The sequence below is a fragment of the Penicillium oxalicum genome, chromosome VII (genome assembly GCF_001723175.1).
Source record: "Penicillium oxalicum strain HP7-1 chromosome VII, whole genome shotgun sequence".
Taxonomy (NCBI): Eukaryota; Fungi; Ascomycota; class Eurotiomycetes; order Eurotiales; family Aspergillaceae; genus Penicillium; species Penicillium oxalicum.
The window spans coordinates 2,129,214-2,152,070 of NC_064656.1; the positions used below are offsets into that span (position 1 = coordinate 2,129,214).

At 49.8% G+C, this 22,857-nt stretch overlaps 9 protein-coding genes across 9 annotated transcripts; 1 reads left to right on the top strand and 8 right to left on the bottom strand.

The window, feature by feature from the left end:
- Window positions 1–173: 173 nt before the first annotated feature.
- On the top strand, window positions 174–1,164 carry POX_g09220 (Dol-P-Man:Man(5)GlcNAc(2)-PP-Dol alpha-1,3-mannosyltransferase; the record flags this gene model as incomplete). Its single annotated transcript, XM_050117978.1, has 2 exons — window positions 174–332; window positions 469–1,164. The coding sequence occupies 2 exons, from the start codon at window positions 174–176 to the stop codon at window positions 1,162–1,164; spliced, it is 855 nt and encodes a 284-aa protein (XP_049966122.1).
- A 554-nt stretch (window positions 1,165–1,718) lies between these two features.
- On the bottom strand, window positions 1,719–3,955 carry POX_g09221 (Succinyl-CoA:3-ketoacid-coenzyme A transferase; the record flags this gene model as incomplete). The annotated part of the gene is made up of 9 exons (XM_050117979.1): window positions 1,719–1,853; window positions 1,919–2,140; window positions 2,214–2,331; window positions 2,387–2,418; window positions 2,479–2,558; window positions 2,630–2,931; window positions 3,025–3,211; window positions 3,269–3,553; window positions 3,640–3,955. 9 exons carry the CDS (start codon window positions 3,953–3,955, stop codon window positions 1,719–1,721), a joined length of 1,677 nt encoding a protein of 558 aa, XP_049966123.1.
- A 563-nt stretch (window positions 3,956–4,518) lies between these two features.
- On the bottom strand, window positions 4,519–6,872 carry POX_g09222 (uncharacterized protein; the record flags this gene model as incomplete). Its single annotated transcript, XM_050117980.1, has 3 exons — window positions 4,519–6,049; window positions 6,111–6,608; window positions 6,676–6,872. The coding sequence occupies 3 exons, from the start codon at window positions 6,870–6,872 to the stop codon at window positions 4,519–4,521; spliced, it is 2,226 nt and encodes a 741-aa protein (XP_049966124.1).
- Window positions 6,873–7,958: 1,086 nt separating this feature from the next.
- On the bottom strand, window positions 7,959–9,412 carry POX_g09223 (uncharacterized protein; the record flags this gene model as incomplete). The annotated part of the gene is made up of 2 exons (XM_050117981.1): window positions 7,959–9,247; window positions 9,304–9,412. 2 exons carry the CDS (start codon window positions 9,410–9,412, stop codon window positions 7,959–7,961), a joined length of 1,398 nt encoding a protein of 465 aa, XP_049966125.1.
- Window positions 9,413–11,050: 1,638 nt separating this feature from the next.
- Window positions 11,051–12,260, bottom strand: POX_g09224 (uncharacterized protein; the record flags this gene model as incomplete). Its single annotated transcript, XM_050117982.1, has 3 exons — window positions 11,051–11,636; window positions 11,730–11,970; window positions 12,035–12,260. The coding sequence occupies 3 exons, from the start codon at window positions 12,258–12,260 to the stop codon at window positions 11,051–11,053; spliced, it is 1,053 nt and encodes a 350-aa protein (XP_049966126.1).
- A 1,352-nt stretch (window positions 12,261–13,612) lies between these two features.
- On the bottom strand, window positions 13,613–13,981 carry POX_g09225 (uncharacterized protein; the record flags this gene model as incomplete). The annotated part of the gene is made up of 1 exon (XM_050117983.1): window positions 13,613–13,981. The coding sequence occupies one exon, from the start codon at window positions 13,979–13,981 to the stop codon at window positions 13,613–13,615; it is 369 nt and encodes a 122-aa protein (XP_049966127.1).
- A 423-nt stretch (window positions 13,982–14,404) lies between these two features.
- POX_g09226 (uncharacterized protein) lies at window positions 14,405–14,527 on the bottom strand (the record flags this gene model as incomplete). Its single annotated transcript, XM_050117984.1, has 1 exon — window positions 14,405–14,527. One exon carries the CDS (start codon window positions 14,525–14,527, stop codon window positions 14,405–14,407), a length of 123 nt encoding a protein of 40 aa, XP_049966128.1.
- A 1,396-nt stretch (window positions 14,528–15,923) lies between these two features.
- POX_g09227 (Allergen Asp f 4) lies at window positions 15,924–16,646 on the bottom strand (the record flags this gene model as incomplete). The annotated part of the gene is made up of 1 exon (XM_050117985.1): window positions 15,924–16,646. One exon carries the CDS (start codon window positions 16,644–16,646, stop codon window positions 15,924–15,926), a length of 723 nt encoding a protein of 240 aa, XP_049966129.1.
- Window positions 16,647–20,224: 3,578 nt separating this feature from the next.
- On the bottom strand, window positions 20,225–22,154 carry POX_g09228 (uncharacterized protein; the record flags this gene model as incomplete). The annotated part of the gene is made up of 3 exons (XM_050117986.1): window positions 20,225–20,439; window positions 20,500–21,714; window positions 21,806–22,154. 3 exons carry the CDS (start codon window positions 22,152–22,154, stop codon window positions 20,225–20,227), a joined length of 1,779 nt encoding a protein of 592 aa, XP_049966130.1.
- Between the last annotated feature and the right edge of the window lie 703 nt (window positions 22,155–22,857).

The window sequence follows — 22,857 nt, forward strand, 5'->3', positions numbered from 1 at the left end:
CCCGAGATCGGCGTCCAAAAGTACACGCCGACCCGCGGGTCGAAGCGGGTCGAATTTGGAGAACTTGGCTCTTCTCCAACCCGCGCGACAATCGAACAATCACACACTCGTCCTTGACGTGACCTCAACTTGGAATTCAGAATTGCACAAGATCCAGAGCACAATTATTCAAGATGTCCAAACTCTCTGCCAGTCTCAAATCCTTGATCAATTCCCCTGCTGCGCGGCCACATACGGTGCCAGCGCCACCTAACATCAGTCATGTCTATCGCGCGATCCAGCAAACAGCCGCGGCCCACAAGATCTCACAGCCCTCATGGCTTGCACTCTCGGTAGGTCGACCATCACAATGGACAAAAGCAAACAAGCGCACACCATCACCCAATTAAAGAAAACCTACAATCGAGCGCTTCATAATCTGCTCGCGACCTCAATTATATCAAGAACTAACATTTCTCTGCCTCACAGACCGCCGCAACAATGACCATGAACTCCCCCGATTCACTAGCCGCCCTTTACCAACTCGCCTCCTCCTCTTCATCCGCCACCGACCAAAACGCAGCCGTCGCCTCCGCGGAGCTCATGCGTGAAGTTGGCTTAAAATGCATCAGTTTCAACGGCATTCCCCGAACAATCAATTGCCTCAACGCCTTCCGCGCCAGTCTCCCCGAAGACATCGCCGCGCAGCTTTCCACCACACCCACCCGCACCCCTACGCCCGACAACATCGCCGCAATTTCCGCCCGGGGTCACGCCCTCTGGGACTCCATCTACCGTCCCTTTGAAAAGAAGCTCTACCAGAAACTGGGCACGTCGCATCCGGATCTCCCTGTGCATATCCTGCACGCGAACTATGGGGCGCTCCTATCGGATCCCGAGCGTGAGACTGGGGCATCGGCGGGCCGTGTGCTGACCTCTCTGGTGGCGGTGGCTTGTTTGCGCGCGCAATCGGGAGTCGGGCCTCAGGTCATATCGCATGTCTTTGGGTTGCGCAAGGCGTTGGAGGATGGAAGTTGGGCGAGTGATGTGGAGAGCGAGGCGGGTGCGCGGTGGTTGGCGAGTGATGAGGGGAACATGTGGATTTTGGAGAGTGTCGATGCGATTGTAGAGGCCATTGGTGGAGGAATGGGGTCGAACTTTGCTCCGGCGAGAGCGAAGCTGTAGGATGATGCTAGGGAAGGGAGGGGACTGCGAGGTTTCTGGCGAGAGAGGGGCACCTTGCTTTGTCCTTTTCCGAATATCCAGGTGCCAGAAACCTGAAACTTTCAGCAATGGACATATTTATATATCGTAAACATAGATCACCTGGGTTCAGAGTGGGCAAACCTACGAAATCTGCTTCTTTCATCAATCAAACAAGCTGGCTCCCATCTATCGCGCCAGAGAATAACATGAACAAATAAAGAGAAGCTATCACATTGTCTAATCTTCGCTACAGAAAACAGGATTATATATCAGTATACATGATAGATGCCATGGCATGTAGTGTATACCAGAGGGGGTAGTCAATCCATGACGATTCCCAGATCAGGTCGTAAGCTAGCAGAATCTTGAAAGGGTCAATTGAAGACTAAGGGGATCCGAGAATCGCAGTATTTTTTCCATTGGCGCATCGGAAATGAAACATGGGTGACAATGCATGGTCCTGGGTATTGGTAAGATCAAGTAAATGTATCATATCCAGTCCGAATATACCAAAACTGCATTTCACAGGCTTTCTAATCCATGATCTCCAAATTTTCTGCAACGACAAATTGAGCGTCGGTCTTGCTGCGGACCTCCTCAACCTCCACGTCCGGAGCCAGCTCCGTCAACGTGAGTTCACCTGTTGCCCTGTTCACCTGGAAGACACACTTTGTTTACCAATATTAACTCAATTCTCTCGATGAATGATGAAAGGTATCATTTTTAAACTCACCAGATCCGTAATAATCGTGCTGACCACGTTCGCGCCCGTCAGTGGCAGGCTGCACTTTTGGACAATCTTCGGCGATCCGTCTTTGGCGACATGGCTTGTTGCAACAACGATCTTGGTCTGATCAGGGTTGGAAATAAGATCCATTGCACCGCCCATGCCCTTGAACACTTTGCCGGGGATCATGTAGTTGGCTAGATCGCCGTTGGCGCTTACTTGGAGGGCCTGGAAGGTTCAATGTGAGAAACGCGCTCAGATGAAAACAACATGGAAATAGTGAAAGTGTGCCTTGACATACCCCTAGAATCGAGACATCGACATGTCCACCACGGATCATTCCAAATGACTCGGTACTATCAAAGGTTGAGGCGCCGGGGACTAGTGTCACAGTCTCTTTTCCGGCATTGATGATGTCCCTTTTTTGGTTTTAGTATGTATGGCCAATTTAATACAGTTGGCTGAATAACTTACGGATCAACCTCCTCCTCGGTTGGATATGCGCCCTATTCGCAAATTAATTTCTCCCTTCTTTGAAAGGATAAGTAAACCAGTGTCAGACTTACCATGCCAAGAATACCATTCTCTGATTGAATCCAAACCTTGACATCCTTTGGCAAGAAAGATGGAGCAAGGGTGGGGATACCTATCCCATATTAGCCGTTCGTGTCACTCGCACCAAAAATTCATCCCAGTTCGAAAAAGATTACTAATTACCCACACCCAAATTCACATAGTATCCATGCTTCAGCTCTTTGGCTGCCCGGCGGCCAATACGTTCTCTCTCGACCTGCGCTGCGTCCTTCACGACACCGTTGGTCTGGTTTGACTCATTCTCGCGCAATTTCCTGATCTCAACATGCTTCTCATCGGTGGCAGGCACAATGCGATCCACGAAAATGCCAGGCAGGTCCACATCGTTGGGATCGATTGAACCAAGGGGCACGATGTTCTCAGCTTCCACAATTGTCAGGGTGGCCGCTTTGGCCATGATGGGTGAAAATGCTTTCGTGGTGTACCTGCATTTAAACAACGAACTTGATGAGAGCCAAATCCAACACACACAGTCATTGTCCCCATCATGGCAACAATCCTCATATCTCCCGACTTACCGAAAAACACAATTTCCGGCCTCATCGGCCTTCCACGCGCGGAGAATAGCAACATCGCCAGTCAAAGCAGTCTCCATCAAGTAAGTTTTACCATTGAACTCTCGCGTCTCACGCGGCTTGCCCGACTCAATTACCTTGCCCGACTCGTCCATGAGGACAGGAATTTTCCCTTCCTGAACAAAAGTATCTAGTTTTGCGTGTCAGATCTCAATCCAAATTTTTCAATGGTAGCAACAACACTCACGTGCGCCCGTGGGCGTGAAAAAGGCCGGAATCCCTGCACCTCCGGCTCGAAGTCGTTCCGCAAGCGTGCCTTGGGGACACAGCTCAATCGCAATCCGTCCGGTGAGATACTTTTTCTCGAGGGCCTTGTTGTTCCCTAGGTACGACAAGATCAGGCGATTCACTTGGCCCGCATGTGTTAATGTCGACAACCCGCCCTTGCCTGGTGCACCAGCATTATTCGACACGGCGGTTAGTGAGTGCAATTGATCAGGACCCCGACGGTGCATCGCATTGATTAAAGTTTCTGCGGAAAAAAAGTATCGTCAGCACAGGAAAAAATATCGATAGACCACACTGGTAGTAAAACAAAAGCAGAGAGTTCCCGCATACCCGCAACACCACAGAGACCAAACCCAGAGCTCAGAATGGTCGATCCGCTCTTGATATCTGCCACTGCCGAATCCGCATCCTTGAACAATTTGGACCCGCCCCGTTCGATCTTCGGTGCAAGAGAGCTTGGTTTCTCAGTCGACATCCAGCGTAGTTGCCTTGTTGTGGATAGCTTTGCACTCAACGGGCCGGCCACGCTGGGCGCTAACGGCCTGACAGTAGTGATCGTGCATAACGCGGCCACTTGTAGTCGTGTGCGACTTGTTGCGAGCACTTTGCGTGAGAATGCAGACGATGTGACTCGTAGAGACGCCATTTTCTATTCTCGTCACGCTGTCAGTCCAACGGTGCTCTCTTGCAAAAGGAAGAGCTTGGACGGAATCGGAGCGAGACAGCTCTCCTGTTAAAGAGCTTTGTTGACGTATGTGTCCCGGAGCTACTTTTGCATGCCGAGTGGCGGGTTGCTCCGAAGGGTGTGGGCCGACGAGGGGACGATTGCTTAGTCGGTTGATTGGTGTTTCGGAACGCCCTGTTTTCATGGTCGGCCCTTTCTGAGAGTCGATTGAAAGATTCGTAGACCGGTGCACCAATGAGACCAACTGACTTTGAATTATAGCAAATTACTTTTTGGCAAATCGAGGATGGTCCGCTGTCACGCTTGTCGAGAGAACGCGATGCGCTGTAATGGAGTTTAATCCTGGAGGCAGTATCAATTCTGCCGAGGTTTAACCTGACACGTCGCGGACATTGCTCTGAGGCTCCGAATCAACTATGAGATCGGCCTTACAAGATTGAAATTGGGAACTTTCTGAGATAGATTTCTGGGTTTTTGACTAGACTGTTTATATAGATTTTCAGTTGATTGAGATAAAATTGACCTCAGAGAGAAAACTCCGTAGTCGCAAAATCAAGCCAATCCCAGCTTAACATATCATCTACCGGTACATCTGGAATAGAGGTCCCAAATGCACTTCCAGCACGATTGACCGCGTCAATGATTTGATTGTCCGACATGGCTGAGAAATGCATCGGTTCTGACCAAAGGTCGCCTGTTGAAGACACAGGTAGAAGCATTCCCGCCGGAGCTGTCAGCAAAGGCCCTTGTTCGGGGAGACAAACCGTTGGAGCTGAGGATTGGGGCAGGTCTAGTGGTCTGTTTTCGGTGTGAGGACGAGATGTGGGTAGTGGTGGACCGCGACGAATGAGTTCACGCAGGAATCGCCCGTATAGAACTGATGCGCCGTTACGATGACTGGGGGTCGCGCCTATCCTCTCAAGCACGCCGGCGGCCTCCTCAATCAGCGTTCGGACACTAGGCGCGAGGCTTGAGCGGCTGTCACCGGGCGTCACACTTAGACTGAGCGCAGCGCATGCAGCATAGGAGATCATGATTACGGTGTTATTCGGCATCGATTTGAGTCGCGATTCGCCTTGGATGGCAGCTCGGAGTACATTCAATGCAGAAGATAGACCCGCTGCGCGGAAGAAACGCTTCACTTCCACCAGTGCTGTTGGATGATTGATGACACCACCATAAGTAGACAATTGAGTATGGGTCACAAGAATTTCGACATACGGCGGGAGCGATCGTGGGCCCCCTTCGCTGATTGCAAGGGACCACTTGGTATACCATCGTTCGAAGAAACTCTCGATGTTTGCTTTGATCGTTTGCGCCATTCCCGAGCCGGTATCAATAGTACGATATTTATCGCAACTGTACTTGACATCTTTCAGAAGCCCATCTAGATCTCGACGCAGGACAGCCATTGAATTCATCGGCCCGTCGCGCCGGTCGGCGATATCTGACTGATGCCATGTGTCGCAATTTTCGATCAAAGCGGTTGTGGGCACGGTGTAGCTTCTTCCACGGGCAAGACACACCCCTCGCTCGACCACAAACAGTGCAATCCAGGTCCTCTCACGCCGTCGCAACAAGCGGCGACCCCATTCGGAGCGAGGATCAACGTCAGTGAATCCATCCATGTGTAGTGCACGTTTTGCATCAATGCAATTGCCTCGGCCATAGCGTTGGAGAGTATACTGGTCGGTTTCCGGTGACACAGACGTGACAATCTTGTTCAATGAAAGATCGAGCGCCACGGCTAGTGCCATGGCTATATATGCACAAGTGTCGTCATCACCTAATCTTTCTCCAGGTGCCATCCACGGCACATTTACCATGAAGGCAAGAACAATCTCGACCGAGCGGTAGCGACGTGAAGTTATCTGCTTTGCAAGCCATCTGCAGTGTCGAGATAGTCTTCTAGACAAGGCAGCCGCGGATGGTAAAAAAAGAGCCGCCCCAGACATAATTGAGGTAAATAGAAATGCCGACTGCGACCGTACAAAAGCTGCCGTATGTACAAGGGGATCCAGCCCCCATCGGGTGTGAGCGAGATTTTGATAGAAACTGTATGGTTTTTGGAAAATTAGCACAGATGGCCTCCCATTCCCCTAGATGAACGACTTACAAGGAAAATAACGAATTGGCCTCGTCAAACGTGACCAGCCCTAAATCTATCGGATCCAAATTGGACCCGACATCTAGATTGGCTTGCACGGGTACAAAGAACGATTTCGCGCTCGTTTCACCCGCACTGTCACTCTCGTGTGGTGCTGACAACGACTGGTGGGCAGCAGGTACTGCTTGTTTTACTACATGACGAGTCATGGTCGGAGAGTATTGCAGATCTGAAGCCCTCGCCAGGAGCTGGAGGGGATTCTCTGCATCGTCCAGAGTCAAAGTCTCATCTGCAGTCATCCCACGTGGAGACAATCCATCGCGGTCATGATCGACGCCATTTGTGCTGTCATCAGCACTGCTGTTTAGCTGGCCTTGGAATTGACGCAGTAATTCCTGTAGGCCTGAAATGGCTTTCTCTGCCTCTTCTGAACTGGACGGGTCGACTTTTGGCTTCTTGATTGCTTGTTCAATCTGATGTATGGCCTTTTCTAGGCCCTTGCGCTTGCTGAAGCGTGGGTTAGCTCAAGTCCTCTTGTATCCTCTTGCATTGACATTGCGCTAGATGGACTGACTTTTTGACGCCCTTCTGGCGGCCTAGATGGTGACTGGGAACAACGCAGTCCACATCTCCCTGTCGGCCTTTCTCACAACGGGAGTGGCCCGCTGGACGGTTGCATCGGATCTTGCTCCGGCGACAATTGAGACATGCGGGTTGTTTGGCGATCGGCTGATGGGCCGGAGATGCGCTATCAAATGATCGGGTCTCCATCGTGTCATTTCAGAAGGTTCCTGCGATTACGCAGCAAGCCAAGCAAGAGTTCAGATGTCTTGTGCCTGTTGAGAGCTCTCGCAAAGTCGCTGTGTGGAAGTCTGCAGCGGTCACAGTCCCTGTTGACAAAGCAGCACACCCCAGAGAGGCTCGTTTGAGGAGAGAAGCCTGGCAGATGCACCTCGCTCACTCTATCCAGCCCTGCTGGATAAGCTTGATTCGCGGGTTCGACCCCCACGTTCGTTGATTCCTTAAACCAAGTCCGAAACTTCTTGATCTTGGCAACTTGCAAGCGACCATGTCAGCCGCGATTGAACAAAGTGCATGCTTTCTGCGGCTCGGCAGCGGCTGGGCGGTAGTGTGGCCTTATCTAATCACCAAAACCAGGCACCGACACGTTCCGAGTACGTTCCTAAACTACTGATTTTAGATCTTTTAGCCTTTTCCTGTTCAAATTTACTCGCCGGCGGAGATCCAGCTACAACGTGGATTTTTTGGCTTGAATTTGGAGAATAATTTGTACTTGTTTATGTTGAAGCGTATAAAGCAGTAATTGAGGATCAGAAAGTGCAGAGGGTGGTCAGTCTTCCTGGCCATATAGGGGCTAGCAGTGAACCTGGTTCCAAGAGTCTCACCATTGGTCATCGTCTTGGGATCTTCCAACTCATCCAAGTTGGTCTGAGGGGTCACAGGATACAAAACGCTTCCTTCACATGCAGCCGAGCGATGACTATTCGTGTAGGCCAAAGCCAAGCTCTTAAGACACGAGGCTCTGTGGTATTCAAAATCCTGATCCCGCCACGAATATCTTCTACGGCACAAACCCACAGCAACAGCGGGTGAAACTGCTTAAGCTTGGACCTACCAGCGTGAACATGTCAGTTTCAGTCTTGCGGTTTAAAAAATGAGCGAGTGATACTCAAAGATTTTCGAGAAATTGATTGATCAACGAAGCGCAGAAACTTCAGTTTCAAATTCGAGATGCGCCCGCAAAATAAGCTCAACATAATCAAAGCCATCCGTTCATTGAATACATAAACCCTTGCACGCGAAATTCCACAGCACATCAAGGTAGACGTCTCCTCATCATTTCTTGCGCGGGCTCATCAAAGTCCACATGTTCAACGGCTTGGTGCTGAATGCGCCATTGGCATGAAGCTTGTAGTTTTTGTTCTCCAGCTCAAACGAAACACTCTTGATGATACTCGCCAACGTGAAAAACGACCACTGCCAGGCCCATTTCTTGCCAATACACTCGCGCTTCCCATTGCCAAAGCCTTTCTTGGCGGCGGCGGGAAGAAGATCCCACTTTTCACCGTAGACTTGGTCCGGTCGGAACTCCTCTGGATATTGGAAGACCTCTGGGTCCCGATTTACCGAGTTGAGAATTGCAATCATGGGCTGATTGTTTGGGATCTGCCACTCGCCGCCTCCGAGAACGATGGGTGTCTTGTCATTCTTGTCCGCAGGAGGAATGGGCTCGATATTGAAGCCAGGTGCGGTCGCCGACAGACGAATGGCTTCGCGAAGACAGGCCTCGACGTAATTGAGCTGTCTGAGATGCTCGAGGTCAAGAGCGCCGTTGCCCACAATTTTATCGATCTCATCTTGAGCCTTCTTGAGTGGCTCTGGATTTTGCATCAAATAGTACAAAGCCCAGGATACGAGATTTGCTGCGGTAGCAGCGCCGATGAAAATGGTGACGATTTCGTCGAGATGTTGCGAATCGGTCAGTTTCTCACCAGTTTCAGGATCGATCCCATTGAGAATGGCATCTAGCATATCTTTGCGCGTTTGGTCAGGATTCTTCAGTCTGCTGTCTTTAATGTCCGCAGCGTATGAGCGCATCGTCTTGATCGTGGATGAGAAGCGACTTGAATACAGCAGATTCAGAAGCTTAGGCCGGGTTGGTCGCTTCATGGCTTCCATGGTCGCGCCCTCCCATGCATCGACCATTTTCTTCGCCTTGTTTGATTCCGCATCCTTGCCAAGCACATGCACGCGTTGATTGAAGAAACATTTCATACACGAGGCCAAAAGGATTCGATCCAGATCATCAGCAGCCAAGCACTTTTGCTTAGTTCCAGAGGTCCATTTGCTGATGAGGTCGGGAATCACTTCGGCCATATCACCGAAGCTGGCGTCCGTGGCCTCTTGCGATACATGGGGGGCCATGATACGGTGAGCGATTTCCCATGATTTCATTTCACTGTGGTAGGCAGTGAAGAGACTGTCATTCACTGCACTGCGGATTTCAACAACAGGCCCAGTCACACATTTTCGGAATCGAGTCTCGTCGCAGATCTCCTCGAGCAATGTGACACTGCCAATGAAGACAATCTGATGGCCGAGCGCATTGATTTTGAAAATAGGCCCTGATGAAGGGTTAGTTTGGCTGAGAGCCTCCCAGGACTGCGCGGGGGCAGCTCACCATATTGCTTTGCTAATTTATTGAGCGAATTCCACGTTTCGCTTGGGTTGACATCAAAGATGTTACCCAGCAGCGGGACACCGGGCGGGCCAGGGATTTCAGCCGGCATGTTGTAGATTTGAACTCGGAAAAAGCGCTAATCGAACAGCAATATAGTGATGAAAAGAACATGCGACACCAAGTCGCGAAGTCAAACAAAGGAGAGACAGATCTTTCTCGGGGGGAAAAAAACCTCGACATAAACCACAATGACACATGAGTGGGGGTGCAAGCGATGCAAGGGCCCTCCCTCCAGAGTGAGTATTCATTCTGCGAAACAGATTCTCGTCAGTGCCCGCGCGACGCTTCAGCTTGCATGTTTTCCGATCGACAGATCTCACGAACCAGTACCAACAGGGTATAGAAGGGCGACTAGCGTCCTCCAAGACCCCACCGTTCATAACCCGCCGAGTTCAGCTCGAAGCCGATCGACATGGTTGCGATGCAATCGTGCAGATTCACGGGATCTTCTTAAACGCTGATAGGTGGTCCGGCAAAGCTACACAAAACCACATCTGCACCCCATCGAGGACCGGTTTTCAGTGGTCGGACATGCTGCAGGCTGTGGTGCCACGGCCTGATATTGGGCAGGTTAACCTGGCAAGTGGGTTCCATCGGTATGGTGAGCTTTTCTGATTTCCCTGCAGCTGGGTGTGCTTCGTTCCGCCCTTTCTGCAGTCTTTTTGTCCCAATTCAAAAGATTCAAAAGACGCGGTGGGTGCGAACGGAAGACCTCTGACCGCTTCAGTATCCTTGCAGACATATGTTTTTCATAGGCTCAGATTTACCCAGATCAAGTGGTAATGGTAGTGGGCCCAGGAGAGCATCGAGCCAGAAGTAGACGAGCCAATTTGTGTAAGCCAGCAATCATGCCTGATACAAAGTGGCCACCGCGTGCGACTAGTGTGTGGCTCGAATCGAAGTGATGAGCCACCGCCCGCATGTGAAACAGGTTCATGAGATCTTTGCCATCTTGTGATTTGAGTCAATTCGAATATAGCGGGCGCATCAATTAGTCTGTGATTTTTTGGTCACAAAGTTGCAGTTGAGAAAGTTTCTTCTTGGCCACCAGATGTGAAGATGTTTAATTGAGTTGACCTACGCCGTCTGGCGGGGATAAAGACAAGAGTAGTATACTCGACAGCTTGCACCTATCAATGCTGCGGCGGTAGAGTTTTTTCTGTTTGAGATAGCACTTGGAATCCCGTCCACCCCAGATGGTGCGCCCGTGGTCATCTATGACAATTCCAATGATATAAAATCAATTATATGCTGGGTGGGGTTTCCAAATAATTGTATACAGTAGTCCGGTTACCTAACTCCTCCAACAGAAAGATCGTTTGGTTTCCTCTTGGTATTGCAGCTTTGAGCCTTCGAAGGAGTCCGGTGGAATCCACCTTGCGTTGATTCTCTAGCTCTTGCAGACCAGTGCAAGAACTTTAAATTGCTAGCTGGTATCCATCAAATTAATTCTAGTCCATTTCAACTCCCACAAAGCCACCAGGCCTGAAGCTGCACCCGCACAAACAATCCACTCATGGGGAAACAGGCGTCAGCGTCAAGCCATTGGTAGACGGATTCGGTCCACACCATCCGTACAAATCACACCGGCACTGAGCCTCGGTCGCACAGCTTCAATCAAGACACGATCAGTCAGCGTCTGTGGCTGCCTATCATTTGGCCATCAGGGCTTGTAGAAGATCTTCACTTACTGCACAGCAGGCATTCCAAAGATGATATGCCACAGTTTCTCAATCAACCACCCAATACCATAATTGTCCGTCAAATCGGTATTAGCAACCCAATCCAGAATGCGAATATAATCCTCCATCGGCCTTTCCTGAATCCGCTCCTTTGTCACTGCGAATTGCGCGCAGCACTGGTGTCCAATGTCTTGCGGCGTCTGACTCGGGTCAATGCCAAGAAGGTAACCTAGCACTTCGGGGAGTTGTTCAATCAAATACTGGTAATCCCAATCGAGTGTAACAGGGTTTGCCTGGAATAATGTGCTCGGGCAACCGGGTTTGTTTGTGCATCGTAAATTCACGTAGCCGTTGATTCCCACGGCCTCGTAGCGAAGGTTCTCCAGGACCTTCGGGGTGAGCGGTCCGGCAACATCGTTGTGCCATTGCTCTGCTCGGCCGTGGATGAAGATAGTGTAGGGTGAGAGATTGTCGTAGTTGTCGACAATATAGCTCAAATAGGCACTTGCTTCGTGACCTTTTCGAGAGTGCGGAACGAGAAATTCTTCCTCGGGAAACTCGTCGAGCGAGTAAATGTGTGATGTGCAAAGACTTTGGACGTACTGTTAGCACCGAACTCTGATGGAGACTTTGATATTTTCAAAGATATGCAACAAGGGCTCGGCTGCAGGGAGATAGACATACTAGTCCTCACAGAATTCTTCGATCCAGTCTGTTGACTCGGGCCCAGACCGAGCTGCCACGATGGCGACATCTTCTTTGCTTTCATGCGGCTTAATGTAGCGACGCCACGAATCACTATCGAGCTCTAAAGCCTGGCTATACGAGTCGAGTGTGCCGGCAACGACGCCCTCCTGTGAACCCTCTTCGGACACACCAGCATCCACGAGACCGGGCACTGATAATTTGTAAGGGCTTGTATTGTCTAATCGATGAGCCAATCGTTAGCTCAAAGCCGCTCCACCAAATAGAAATCTGGAGTCGCTCACCATCTCCAGAAATTGATGTATCACCAATCACTTCCCCGGGTCGTAGCCCCTGCGGTTGAGCCGCGAGTTGCTTCTGATCTGAGATAGGGGAATGGTCCTGTAAACGGTAACGGACGAGCAAAATCGCAGTCGGCACCATCATCAGAAACAAAATCTTCCTCAGTCCCGACGAGGGTTTCCTCATCATCGGAAACCCAAGGAACGAAGAAGACTTCATCCTGTACATGATGGCAGGCAGCGCAGTTTTAATCCGCTAACGAGTGATACGGATGAGAAAGAAATCAAAAAAGAGCTGCGGGAATCCTTCAAGTGAAAGGATATTTGGCAGCATGCCGAAGATGATGCACATATGTGACTGGAAACCTAACTCCGTGTCAAATTTGACTCTCTGCATTGGGCTTGTCGTTATCAGGACCGATTCTTTGAACCGGGTTGAGATTCAGTGGATTCCTCTTCTACTGACGTTCCTGGCCACGTTTATTGACGGAAACGGACAGTGTTGTACATCCCCCGGGTCTCGACCACAACCTCGAATCTTGGACCCACGGAGGGCCCAGATTCGATTCGTCCATGATTCCAGGCCTTTTGGATCAAGATGGTCTATGACATTGTCTTGACTTCCAACTGCGACCTTGTTGCCGGAGTCCTTGTTGCCGGAGTCCTTGTTGCTGGGCGTTGTTCTGGATCGGTCGTTCCCGACCCTAAAGCCCCTTGTTCAGCGGGCGGAGTCCAGTTTACACATCCGTGCATCGATCGGCTCAATCAAGCGACCAACCAAGGATTTTTCGAGGGACCTTATCTACGAAGCAACATCGCTCTTCGCTAAGATGCTGATCTCGGGTTGATGTCACGCTCGTCATGGCTTAGCAGCGCGACAAAGTACGTGCCGTTTTCGGCCCGAAGGCATCAAGATTGCTCGGCTTACTCGGCTCACATCAGGGCCGCATATTCAATTGATTTGGATTCAGCGCACCAATTGAGGACTAATCTCCTTCAATGATTGGGATTTCATATCCCCGCGCAGAGCTCATACTTCGAATCATCTTATTGTGACAGGAACTGAAATTTTCCTTACCATCTTCATATATGTAACTTTATCCGAGCCCTGAGCGACAAGATGGTAACATTATCATTCCTAACCCCTGTAAATCCCAGAAAGAGTTCATTCAAATTTCTTCTCAATGAATCTTGCAGAGAATATTGTAATCCAATACAATTGACCAAGCTCAAAACACTATGTATCGTTCCATTGATGTAACGCATCGGCCGGCCTGTCTTCATTGCCAGGTCTAGGTAATGACTGTCCATCGAAGCGCACCCAACAGGCTGACTGCTCGCAACATGAACCTTGACATACCGTCTCACTGAAAATCAACACCTACTCCATCCAACGACATTAGAAGGAGTATGACCACCTTAGATCAAGATGTGCCCAAACACCAGCCAACAAGAAGAGCAATGTACATCTCAGCTTCCTCGCCGACGTAGCTTCCAGATTCAAAACGTGCTCCTCCACCATCCGACCCAACTCTCGGGGAAATCAATGTTCAAACTGCCCGGTCGGTTCTTTCCAAATTCTCAATCATCCGCCCCAGAAACAATCTTCCATGACTTCGCATATGGAATCTCCACATCGGGATTTGTGCAAGTATTATTCAACAGAACCTTGCTCGGGCCCTCGCAATGCTCATTCAAAAACCCTTGAACAACAGTATCATCTTTTCCAAACGATGCCGCGTACGAATAAGCTCGTTGGCCCTCGTTGAGGTTGATGCAAATTTCAGACCCTGTCCCGTCGGCCGTAAAGAAGAGTTGGCCGTTTTGTGGTAGGTCACCGCAACTCAGCCCGTCCCATGCATCAAAGTACCACCAGTCGACGGGGTTGGTGGCGAGTGTGGACGATATGAGGGTGATAAGTGGGAGTATTGAGAGATGGAGGGCTCGCATGACGAGTTGGATATGGAAGAAGTAGCAAGATGTGGAGGAGGTTCACGGACTGTGATAGCTTATAATAGGAGGGAGATGGTAATAGATACGTTGGAGAAGTTGCTCGTCGGTGGTCGTTAGGTTCTTGGGAGGTCAACGTGAGCAGATCTGGCTGTTTGACTGTTCCCCTTGAGAGAGCAGGATAAATCTCGAACTCTCAGGTTCGTCAGCATGGAAATAGTGGGCTAGTCGTGACTCAAGGTTGTAGATCCAGGTTGTGTCCTTATATTGTCGATCGTGGACGTTTTGGGATGATTTCCGCTTTGGGTAATGCAGCCTCGATACAGGGTCAAGAATGACACTAGCGGGGAAGTGTTGATCTCATTGATTTCTGCTACCTACCCATTGTATATACCTGCCAGTCTAGCGGAGCTAGGGTATCTATCATATGCTTCCATCCGCGTCGAGTTTTCCAAAACATGTATCTGACGAGAAACCCATTGTGTATCCAAACGCGAGAGGGTCCCGCTGGAGGATACCGAGAATCATTTGAACCAAGAGATGCATTTCTGTTGTGCTTTAGCGAGGCTGCAAGCATCTGCAATACTTCTAGTCGTCAAGTGCGTACCAGAATCGAAATGTAACCCCCAAAAATCATCCTATTCCTTCTGATGCTCATAATATCGATATTCAGCCCGCCCGAGCCAGCGAGAGCGATGCAAACCCAACGACCAGATTTCGGCGAATCTCACTAGCCTCATGACATTGCGAACTTCTGCTTGATTTTTTTTGCAACCACCAGAGCTTGATTAGTAGTCGGACACCCCTGAAAGGATAGCTTAATTTCTTCCTAAACCTCAATTCTTTCAGTGCCGCTCCTCGAGCTCCACACGCAGCGCCAGCCGGGCGTCAAATCCGGTGGTGACGCTGCCAATGGTTATTCTGCTGGTTTGAAAACACCACAGCGCAAGGCGGTCAGCTGCACAGACCTCCGAGGGCGCGTGCTAAAGTCATGGTCACGTGATAAAACGAAGACACCGCCATTCGTTCGAAAGTTGCGCAAATGAACTTGTAACGTTCTAACCACACCGCCCGGCCTATTGTCCCTAGTTGGCCAATGTCAACAGTATCCGCCAGAATCAAGGTCCACGGCAATACGTATGCAATGATGTGGTCATGGGCGCGGCAAGATACGTACATCCCGGGCCGCGTGGCAGTTTTTCAACACTTCGAATGTTTTCAATGGACATGAAAAAGGAAATGTTGTGACCTTGATAGAAACGAAAAGTGCCGCGCGTCTTTGTCTTTGTTCTGTTGTACCAGTGTTCTAGTGTCTGATGAGCCCAGAATGAAGACTGGATGTTCAGCAATTACGGCGCTGAGGACGATGCTACTTTGAGAATAACTTTGTGATTTCGAGAGATTGGCCAAATGAGATTGATGATGGTCCTAAATATGGGAGTATAATTCTTTATTGCAAGATTTCTTCTTTCTTGAAACCCAGTGGCAGGCTCGATTCAGGGGGTATGGCGTATCGGACATGATCGATCAAGGACAAGACAAAGCTGTGTCATGGAGGGAAATACCCTTGCAGACCTTTCCGCATGACATCCAAGGGCCAGCCTGAGACTGTATACAGTGTCCGTCCATGCCGGCAGAACAAAGAGAGAAAGATAGGAGGAGAGTCCGACGGAAACGACCGGAGACAAAAAAGACAGTACCAACTGGGTATAAACCAAGGACCTGAAACACCGGCTCAAAAGAGCCATCAAATCCCAAGGAAAAAGCCAAGAAGCCAACGCGGATCTATCAGGAGGGGGAGGGGAACAAGCACAACTTTCTATCGCATGAGGAAATGACGAATTGCCGGTGAGAGTCCACCGGACACTTGCGAAGAAAAGAAATATTTTTAAATAAACAGCAACTTGTGGTCGATGTACATGATCCACTCGGAGTACGCTGTTTAACCGCTGTAGCCAAGAGTGGCCACCAGGCGGACAGGGCCAGCAGCGAGGTTACCACCGATGCCACCGATATCAGTCTCAGCCGCAGTATAAGCGTTGTCCACGACAGCAGCACCGGGGGTGATAGAAGAGCAAGTTCCGCCCACAGCATCGCAAATCTTCATACCCTGAACGTCAAGACCGGCGTTCTGAGCAGCGATGGCCGAAACGTCGAAACCAGACCAGGCATTGTTGACGGAGGAACCAAAGTCAAACTCACCCCAGGTGGACGCATATCCACCATTGGAGTCGGTGGGGATCGAGCCCGGGGCGGCAGCAAAGCCTCCGTTGGTGTCCTCGTCAAAGGCAAAGTAGGCGCTGGAGCCGGCGGCAATGGTGGTGGTTTTGCAGGCGTTGCCGTACCAGCCATCCATGCGGCCGTCAGGACCGTACTTGTTCCAGATGGCGACGGTGTAGGAGTCGGTGGAGGGGGCTTGGATCTCCATCACGTATTTGTACTGGCTGGCGGTGGAGGCAGAGATCTCGATGATGTTGCTGCCGTAAGGGCTACCAACGTTGCCGGCGTAGGTGTTGCCGCTGCCAATGGGGTTGGTGGCACTACCGAAGCCCGAGGTGGAATAAGAGCTGCTGGAGGAGTCATCACGACGCTCGGGGTTGGCGGGGAGAGCGAAGGTGTTGGTGGCCAAAGCTGCGAGCAGCAGGAAAGACTTGGTGAACTGCATTTTGATAAAGAGAGAGGGAGAGACGGTTTGAATGATTGATCACGTCAAGTGAGTATGGAGGAAGAGACCGGTTGGGATGAAGATCCTGGACAAGTCACTATGCAAAGGACTTGAAAGAAAGGAATGACAGAAGTTCTCAAAACTTCCTAAAAAGAATGAAGGTAACAGAGAAGAAACAAGGAGTGTATCCAAGGGAATGACAGTGATGTGATGAGAAAGGAAAGAACAAAGTGATCCAGCTGGAAATCAAAGACCATCTTATATCTATCTACGCGGCTAGATTTTTCCTCCTCAAGGCGACAGAATTTGATGAGACCCCGCCACGGCTTTCAGTCTCCTACTGCCACGAAGACCCAAAAGCCTCGTTGTGGGCGTTGTACCTGGCCCAGTACCTGATCGGATCCAACGACCCAAGGGAAGGGCCACGTAGGAGACTTTCTGATACGTCAAAGGCTGGCGTGGCCACTAATGAGGAGCAAAGGAATCAAAATTCGTCCACGCGGATTCCAGAAGGGCCGATACCGTGGCCTTGACGTATGAGCCTGTGGAACATATTGGAGCCAGCGGGGGTGAAAGGCTTGGGGAGAAGTCACGGATTGGTATATGCATGAGAAAAGAAGGCGCTTGTCCATGGTACGGGTAAACAAATGGTCGTTGCAGTGATAACCTGGACTTGATCCCAATTGGCCAGGCCTTTTGTAAACAGACACTTCGGGATTGAGTTGATAGGAACAATTGATGATTCGCAGAGCCAGAAAAAGTAGCGAATGGCTAGGTTGACAAATAGCCAGTCATCATCAGCGACAATGACCTGGGTGTCCATTCGGATCAAGTCTGTGTGTCTTCGCGGCATAAAGACAAAGTATGGTTGACACTTGGTCCATGGATCGTGCAGAGAGACACCCAAACAAGGCCGGGGGCCCCTCCCTTTGTCACGGACACAAATTCCCCAATATTACACCAGATAAGGTTGCAGATATTTGAGGGACAAGTCCTGTCTGGCTGGTACCTTTGAGATATCTGAAATTTAGCTTCTGTCCTTGACCAAAACATCCTGCCACGCCATCAGTGGAAGATGTATTCGCCAGCGAAGAGCATCTACATGGCCCATAGAGGAAAAACATTAAACTTTTACGTTGATGTGAGTGGCACTTTTTCTCTTCCAGTCGCATTGTGTCCTGGGTGCCATCGAGTGGACCGTCGCTTGCTCGGCAGCGTAATCTCTCTTTAGTGAATGAGCCATCCAAAAGGCAGACTGGAGCGCCGATGGACTGGGTGTGATTTTTGTTGCGGGTACAATGGCAACTGATGTGATTCTAGACCCGTCGTTCATGTGGAGTGGGGTCGTGAAGAGGAAAATGGATCTCGTGGATAATGGACTTGTACCTTTAATGAGAAGAAGTACATGAGATCGAGAGGCTGAGCCTCCTACATGAACAGGTTCAACTCGAGATACGATGAATTTGGTCTTCCTTTTCTGGAGGCTGTTTCCTCAACAGTGTCCATTAGACTCTTTGGATAACGCTCATTCACCTTCAATTTTCGGGTCAGGGGTTGGACCAAGTATCAGCTTCCTGGTGTTTCTGTGGTTTTTTCCCGACAACCCGACTTTTTTGCTCCGTGGAATTCCAACGAATGGTCCCTCACGGCTTTGTAAAAGCATGCTGATTGGGTAACATGGTCCCCAAATTTGGGGTTGCATGTGTCGTTCTATCCAATCATACTGCTCTTCGCAGTCTTGGCAGGGCAAGACACTAACCACACCAATCAGAAATGAGTCACATGCAACTTTTTCTCTGGTTGACGAAGAAATTCCCACGGACAGTCACGCAGCTCCGGCCAGACGAAGCGGTTGATCCTTCTGTGGTCAGAAAGTCAAGGGCAAACAAAAGTTCACGTGGCAGCGCACGCGCACATTTGTCACCTTGAAAACTGCCCGAGTTTCGGCATCACGTCTCGTGTCCCGAGAATTTGAAGAAAACTGTCAATTCATTCTGCGCATCGTGGGACGTTCATTTGCAAGGCTGGAAACACATTATTGTACACAAATTTAACGGATCAAACCTTTACACGCCAGCAGCCTCCACGGGGTGACGTCGCCCGAGTGGCGATGCTGAAAGTCACACAATAACAAAATAAAATTCTGCACGGAGTAGTAGGCAAAGTCACGCCGTGCACTGGAGACCCCACTCTAACTGCTTGGGAATACACAACCCACTGAATAGTGGCTATATGGCCGAGTCTAGACAAGAGATGCGCAGAGAACTCGGGAGATACAAGACTGGCTACCTTTGCGTGGCTGCTCTTTCAGGAAGGTTAGCCGCGACATCATCTTCCTTTTACTAACCCTCAATGGGGTCGATCAACTGCTCCGCCATTCTTGACGTATCTTCTCCAGCAGAAAGGGCATTCGGTGACAAGTGACATTTCTAATAGGTAGTATGAGGCATGAGCCGCACATATGTAAGCAAGCACACGAGACCATCCGTCTCGGCGGACCCTTTACCGCCATGACGGGGAACATGTGGGAGAGACACACGTATGTAGCGGTCACTGGCGGATCTCAGACAACTCATCGATATATGGAAGTACCATGTACATGGGTCTGCATTAAAAGAATGTTCTCTCGGACGCGTTCAAATTCTCGCGCTTTTGGTCCGCGCAACATGCTCCACCAGTACCAACTAGGTCCGTAGTCAGCAAGTTGAAAGTACTAGGTAGGCCTGGGTCCAGAGCCAAGTGATTCCCAATGCAATCAATAAATCAACAAACAAATGGCCTCAATAGTTAGGTACCCATGTATTTTTAGGTAATCAAAAAGTCGGGATCGTCCGGGAGAGCTGAGACATGTTAAAGTCTACACTTTGGCGATGAGAGTGTTGATGTCATAGCATTGATGGGTTCAGTTGGATTCACCGAGAGGACGCACTGAAAGCATTTAATCGGGACCAGGAGCCCGTGAGATTCTTCCACTTGAGTGATGGTGATGATGATGATGATGATGATGATGATGATGGAGGTGCGCTCTAGACCCAATGACGAAGCCACCTCTGCCTGGGTAGTCGTTGGGCATTGCCACTAGGGGCGGTAGAACATGGAACAGAATACAGCGGTTTCTCATTGGTTGATGAAACAAAGTCAAGAATACAGTACACAGTTTAAAGCAAAAAGAAAACGGGAAACTCACTGAGTAGATTGTGAACAGCTTAGGAACCGAGATGGAGACCCAATTATTGAGCCGATGGCCAATACGAAGTAGTATTGATCCTCAAGACTTTCACACTGGAGATACGCAGCAATCCCGTAACTCCATTGCCTGGTATATTATATCGTGGGCTGTCCAGATGCAGTCCGACAGGAGACATGATCACATTAATCATCACAAACAAAAAGGTATCCAAAAGCAGAGATCCCACCCCCCAAAATATAGAAATGGAAAAAAGAAAACAACAAGAACGCTCGAGTCAGCTGTGCCAGCCCCATTCGCAGTTCCAGCTCCGATCTAGGCGGCACAGTCCGAGTAGAATCATGTGCATTGAAAAAAGGAGTCTCAAGGATCGTCGTTCATCGCTCAGGTTTCAGATGCGGTAGCGGCTCTTGATAATATCCGAGACTTTCTCAGCCACGGCGTATATCGTGGCGGTCAGATGACCGCACACCTGAAACGGAATTACCGAAGCATCAACTACTCGGACGTTTTTGGTGCCGTAGACCTTGAGCGTAGAGCTGACCACGCCTCCTTTCTCACGAGGAAGCATGCTAGCGGTACCCACAGGGTGATAGTTGGTCCGGTCTGCGCGTCAAAATGTCAGTGAGGATTCATCATATACAATTCTTTGCCACCAAAACTTACAATTCGACTTGACCCAGTCATGCCACTCAGATTCTGGTGCATTGTTTGGTAGGTTGTCGAGGCCAGGAGCAAATTCGTCCCCGACAAGGCCGCTCAAAGGATTCGTTGAAAAAGCCTTGCGAATGAATTTGGCTACGTCCACTTGAGCGTCGAGATCTTGGCCGAACTGGAAAAAGTTGGGGTTGATCGCAGGTGTCACTGAAGGATCCGCAGATTTGATGTGGACGTTCCCTCGCGCAAATGGAAGCAAAGGCCAGTACTCAGCAGAGAATGTGTCGAGAATAGGAAGTAAGACGACTTCGGCATATGGAACCTGTGCTTTAAAGATCAAGTCATGTTGGGTCTGGAAAGCCTCCAGAATGTTGCTCTCCGACACTGCTCCGTTAGATGAGTTAGCAACAACCTTAGCGTACTCTGTCATACTCGACTTGACATAGGCCGCCACATTCGAGACGTTGTTGCCGTAGAGTTGGTTCGCTGACGGAAGGACAGAGAAGGTTGGTGAGCCGAGCCAAAACTCTAAGCCTTGGTAGGTGATGCCGTTGTTCGTCTGGTCCTGCAAGTTCTCACCCACGGTGGCAATGTCAACCTTGACGGGAATGTCATACTTACTGAGGATGTCCGGGTTACCAATCCCGGACAATTCCAAGATAGCGGGAGATTTTACAGCACCCGCCGCTAAGATGACTTCCTTGGTGGCGTAGATTGTCTCCATGCCGTGTGAGTTCTTCACCTCGACTCCGATTGCCGTGGCTTCGCTTCGGGTGTCATTGGCCCAAATAATTCGATTTGCGAAAGTGTTGGTGAGGATCTTGAGATTAGACCGGTTTTGGTAAGGCCAATAATACGCTCTGGCCGAGTCCTCACGGATGTTTTCCACTGGATCAACTGTGTTCGGATGTGAGGTGAGGCCGACCATGTTGCCACCGTTGACATCGCGGTTGAACGGAACACCTAGTTGGTTAAATGTCTCGTCAAGGGCAGGAAGCACGGTACGATTGGTGATCAGTGAAGGCCAGCCCACTTTCAACGCGCCTGACTCCCCGTGATAAGTGATATAGTAGTCTGCCCCTCGAGATATTTGATTTCGAGTCGGAATTTGGAACTCCTCAGATTTCTTGAAATAAGGAAGCAAGCTTTTCCAGCTCCATCCGTCGTTTCCGAACTGCTCCCAAGCATCGATTTGAGCGCTTTGTGCTCTTGTGTAAGCCATTCCTGCGCGTCCACGCCTTCGTCAGCAACTCTGGAAGGGGCAAAGGTTTGAAAGTTTTCTGCTGTGTCGTCCTTGCTTCGTCAGTCTGCTCACCATTGATTGTACTCGTTCCCCCAATGGCTTTTCCGGCACGCATAATTTGTCTTCCACCACCTGCGTACTCTTGAGGTACTGTTGGATATGCCCAGTCGATGTGAGTGCCAAAGGCACGGCCGTAGCCACTGACGTTGGTGACATTGGGGTTGTTGTACACCGAATCGCCCGCCTCGATCACCGCAACTGTGATATCTTTGTTTTCGGAAAGTCGATTCGCTACGACAAGTCCACTCGTCCCCCCGCCGACAATAACGAAATCGTATTTGGGCGAATTGGCGTGATTTGTTGCTTCTGCTGTACCTAGAAGAACAGCCAGTAAAGCGATGGCGGAAATGTGTGTCTTCATCTCGAGATATTCAGCGAAAACGAAAGTAAATGATGGTCTTGATCGCCGTAAGGCAAAGAAAAGTAACACAGGTTCTGTGAGAGCATCTGACACTCTCTTTATGTTCTTCTTGGGTTCTTGCCTCTGCCCTTCCAAGCGGGTTCCCGGCCAACGCTGGAATGCACGCAAAGGCTTCCTGTGGAATGCCACGGGTGTTTTGCCTGAGCAATACAAAGCGATCGAGAGAATACGGTCAACATGGAAAAAAATAAGTTCTGATTTCTGATTGAATACCGAGTGAGTACCGAGACATTGAAAATGAGGCAAAAGGAGTTAACTAACATATGCCGTTATGATGGACCTTGCCCTACGACTCGTGTTCCACAATGCTTCAGCTGGATGTATGGAGTGATGTCCTCGGAAGCGACACAGAAGCAAGTGCGATCGATCAAAGTAGATATTTTTGCTTTCTTATGCGTAATCTTGAGAGCTCTCTGCTTTGTGAAGCTTTTGTATATTATGAATTTTTTTCAAACATCCCCCCGATACATCAGTAGACAACCAAGCCCCGTCGCCTTTGCTCGCGACCCCAAAATCACGTGTTTTCACTGTATTTCCAGGCACACGACGGGTCGTAAATTCAAGATCTCAAATCAGACTTGACTGGAAGACAAGACGGGTCAAAGCCAAGCACTATCCTTAGAGAAGTGAGCTCTGTGGATAA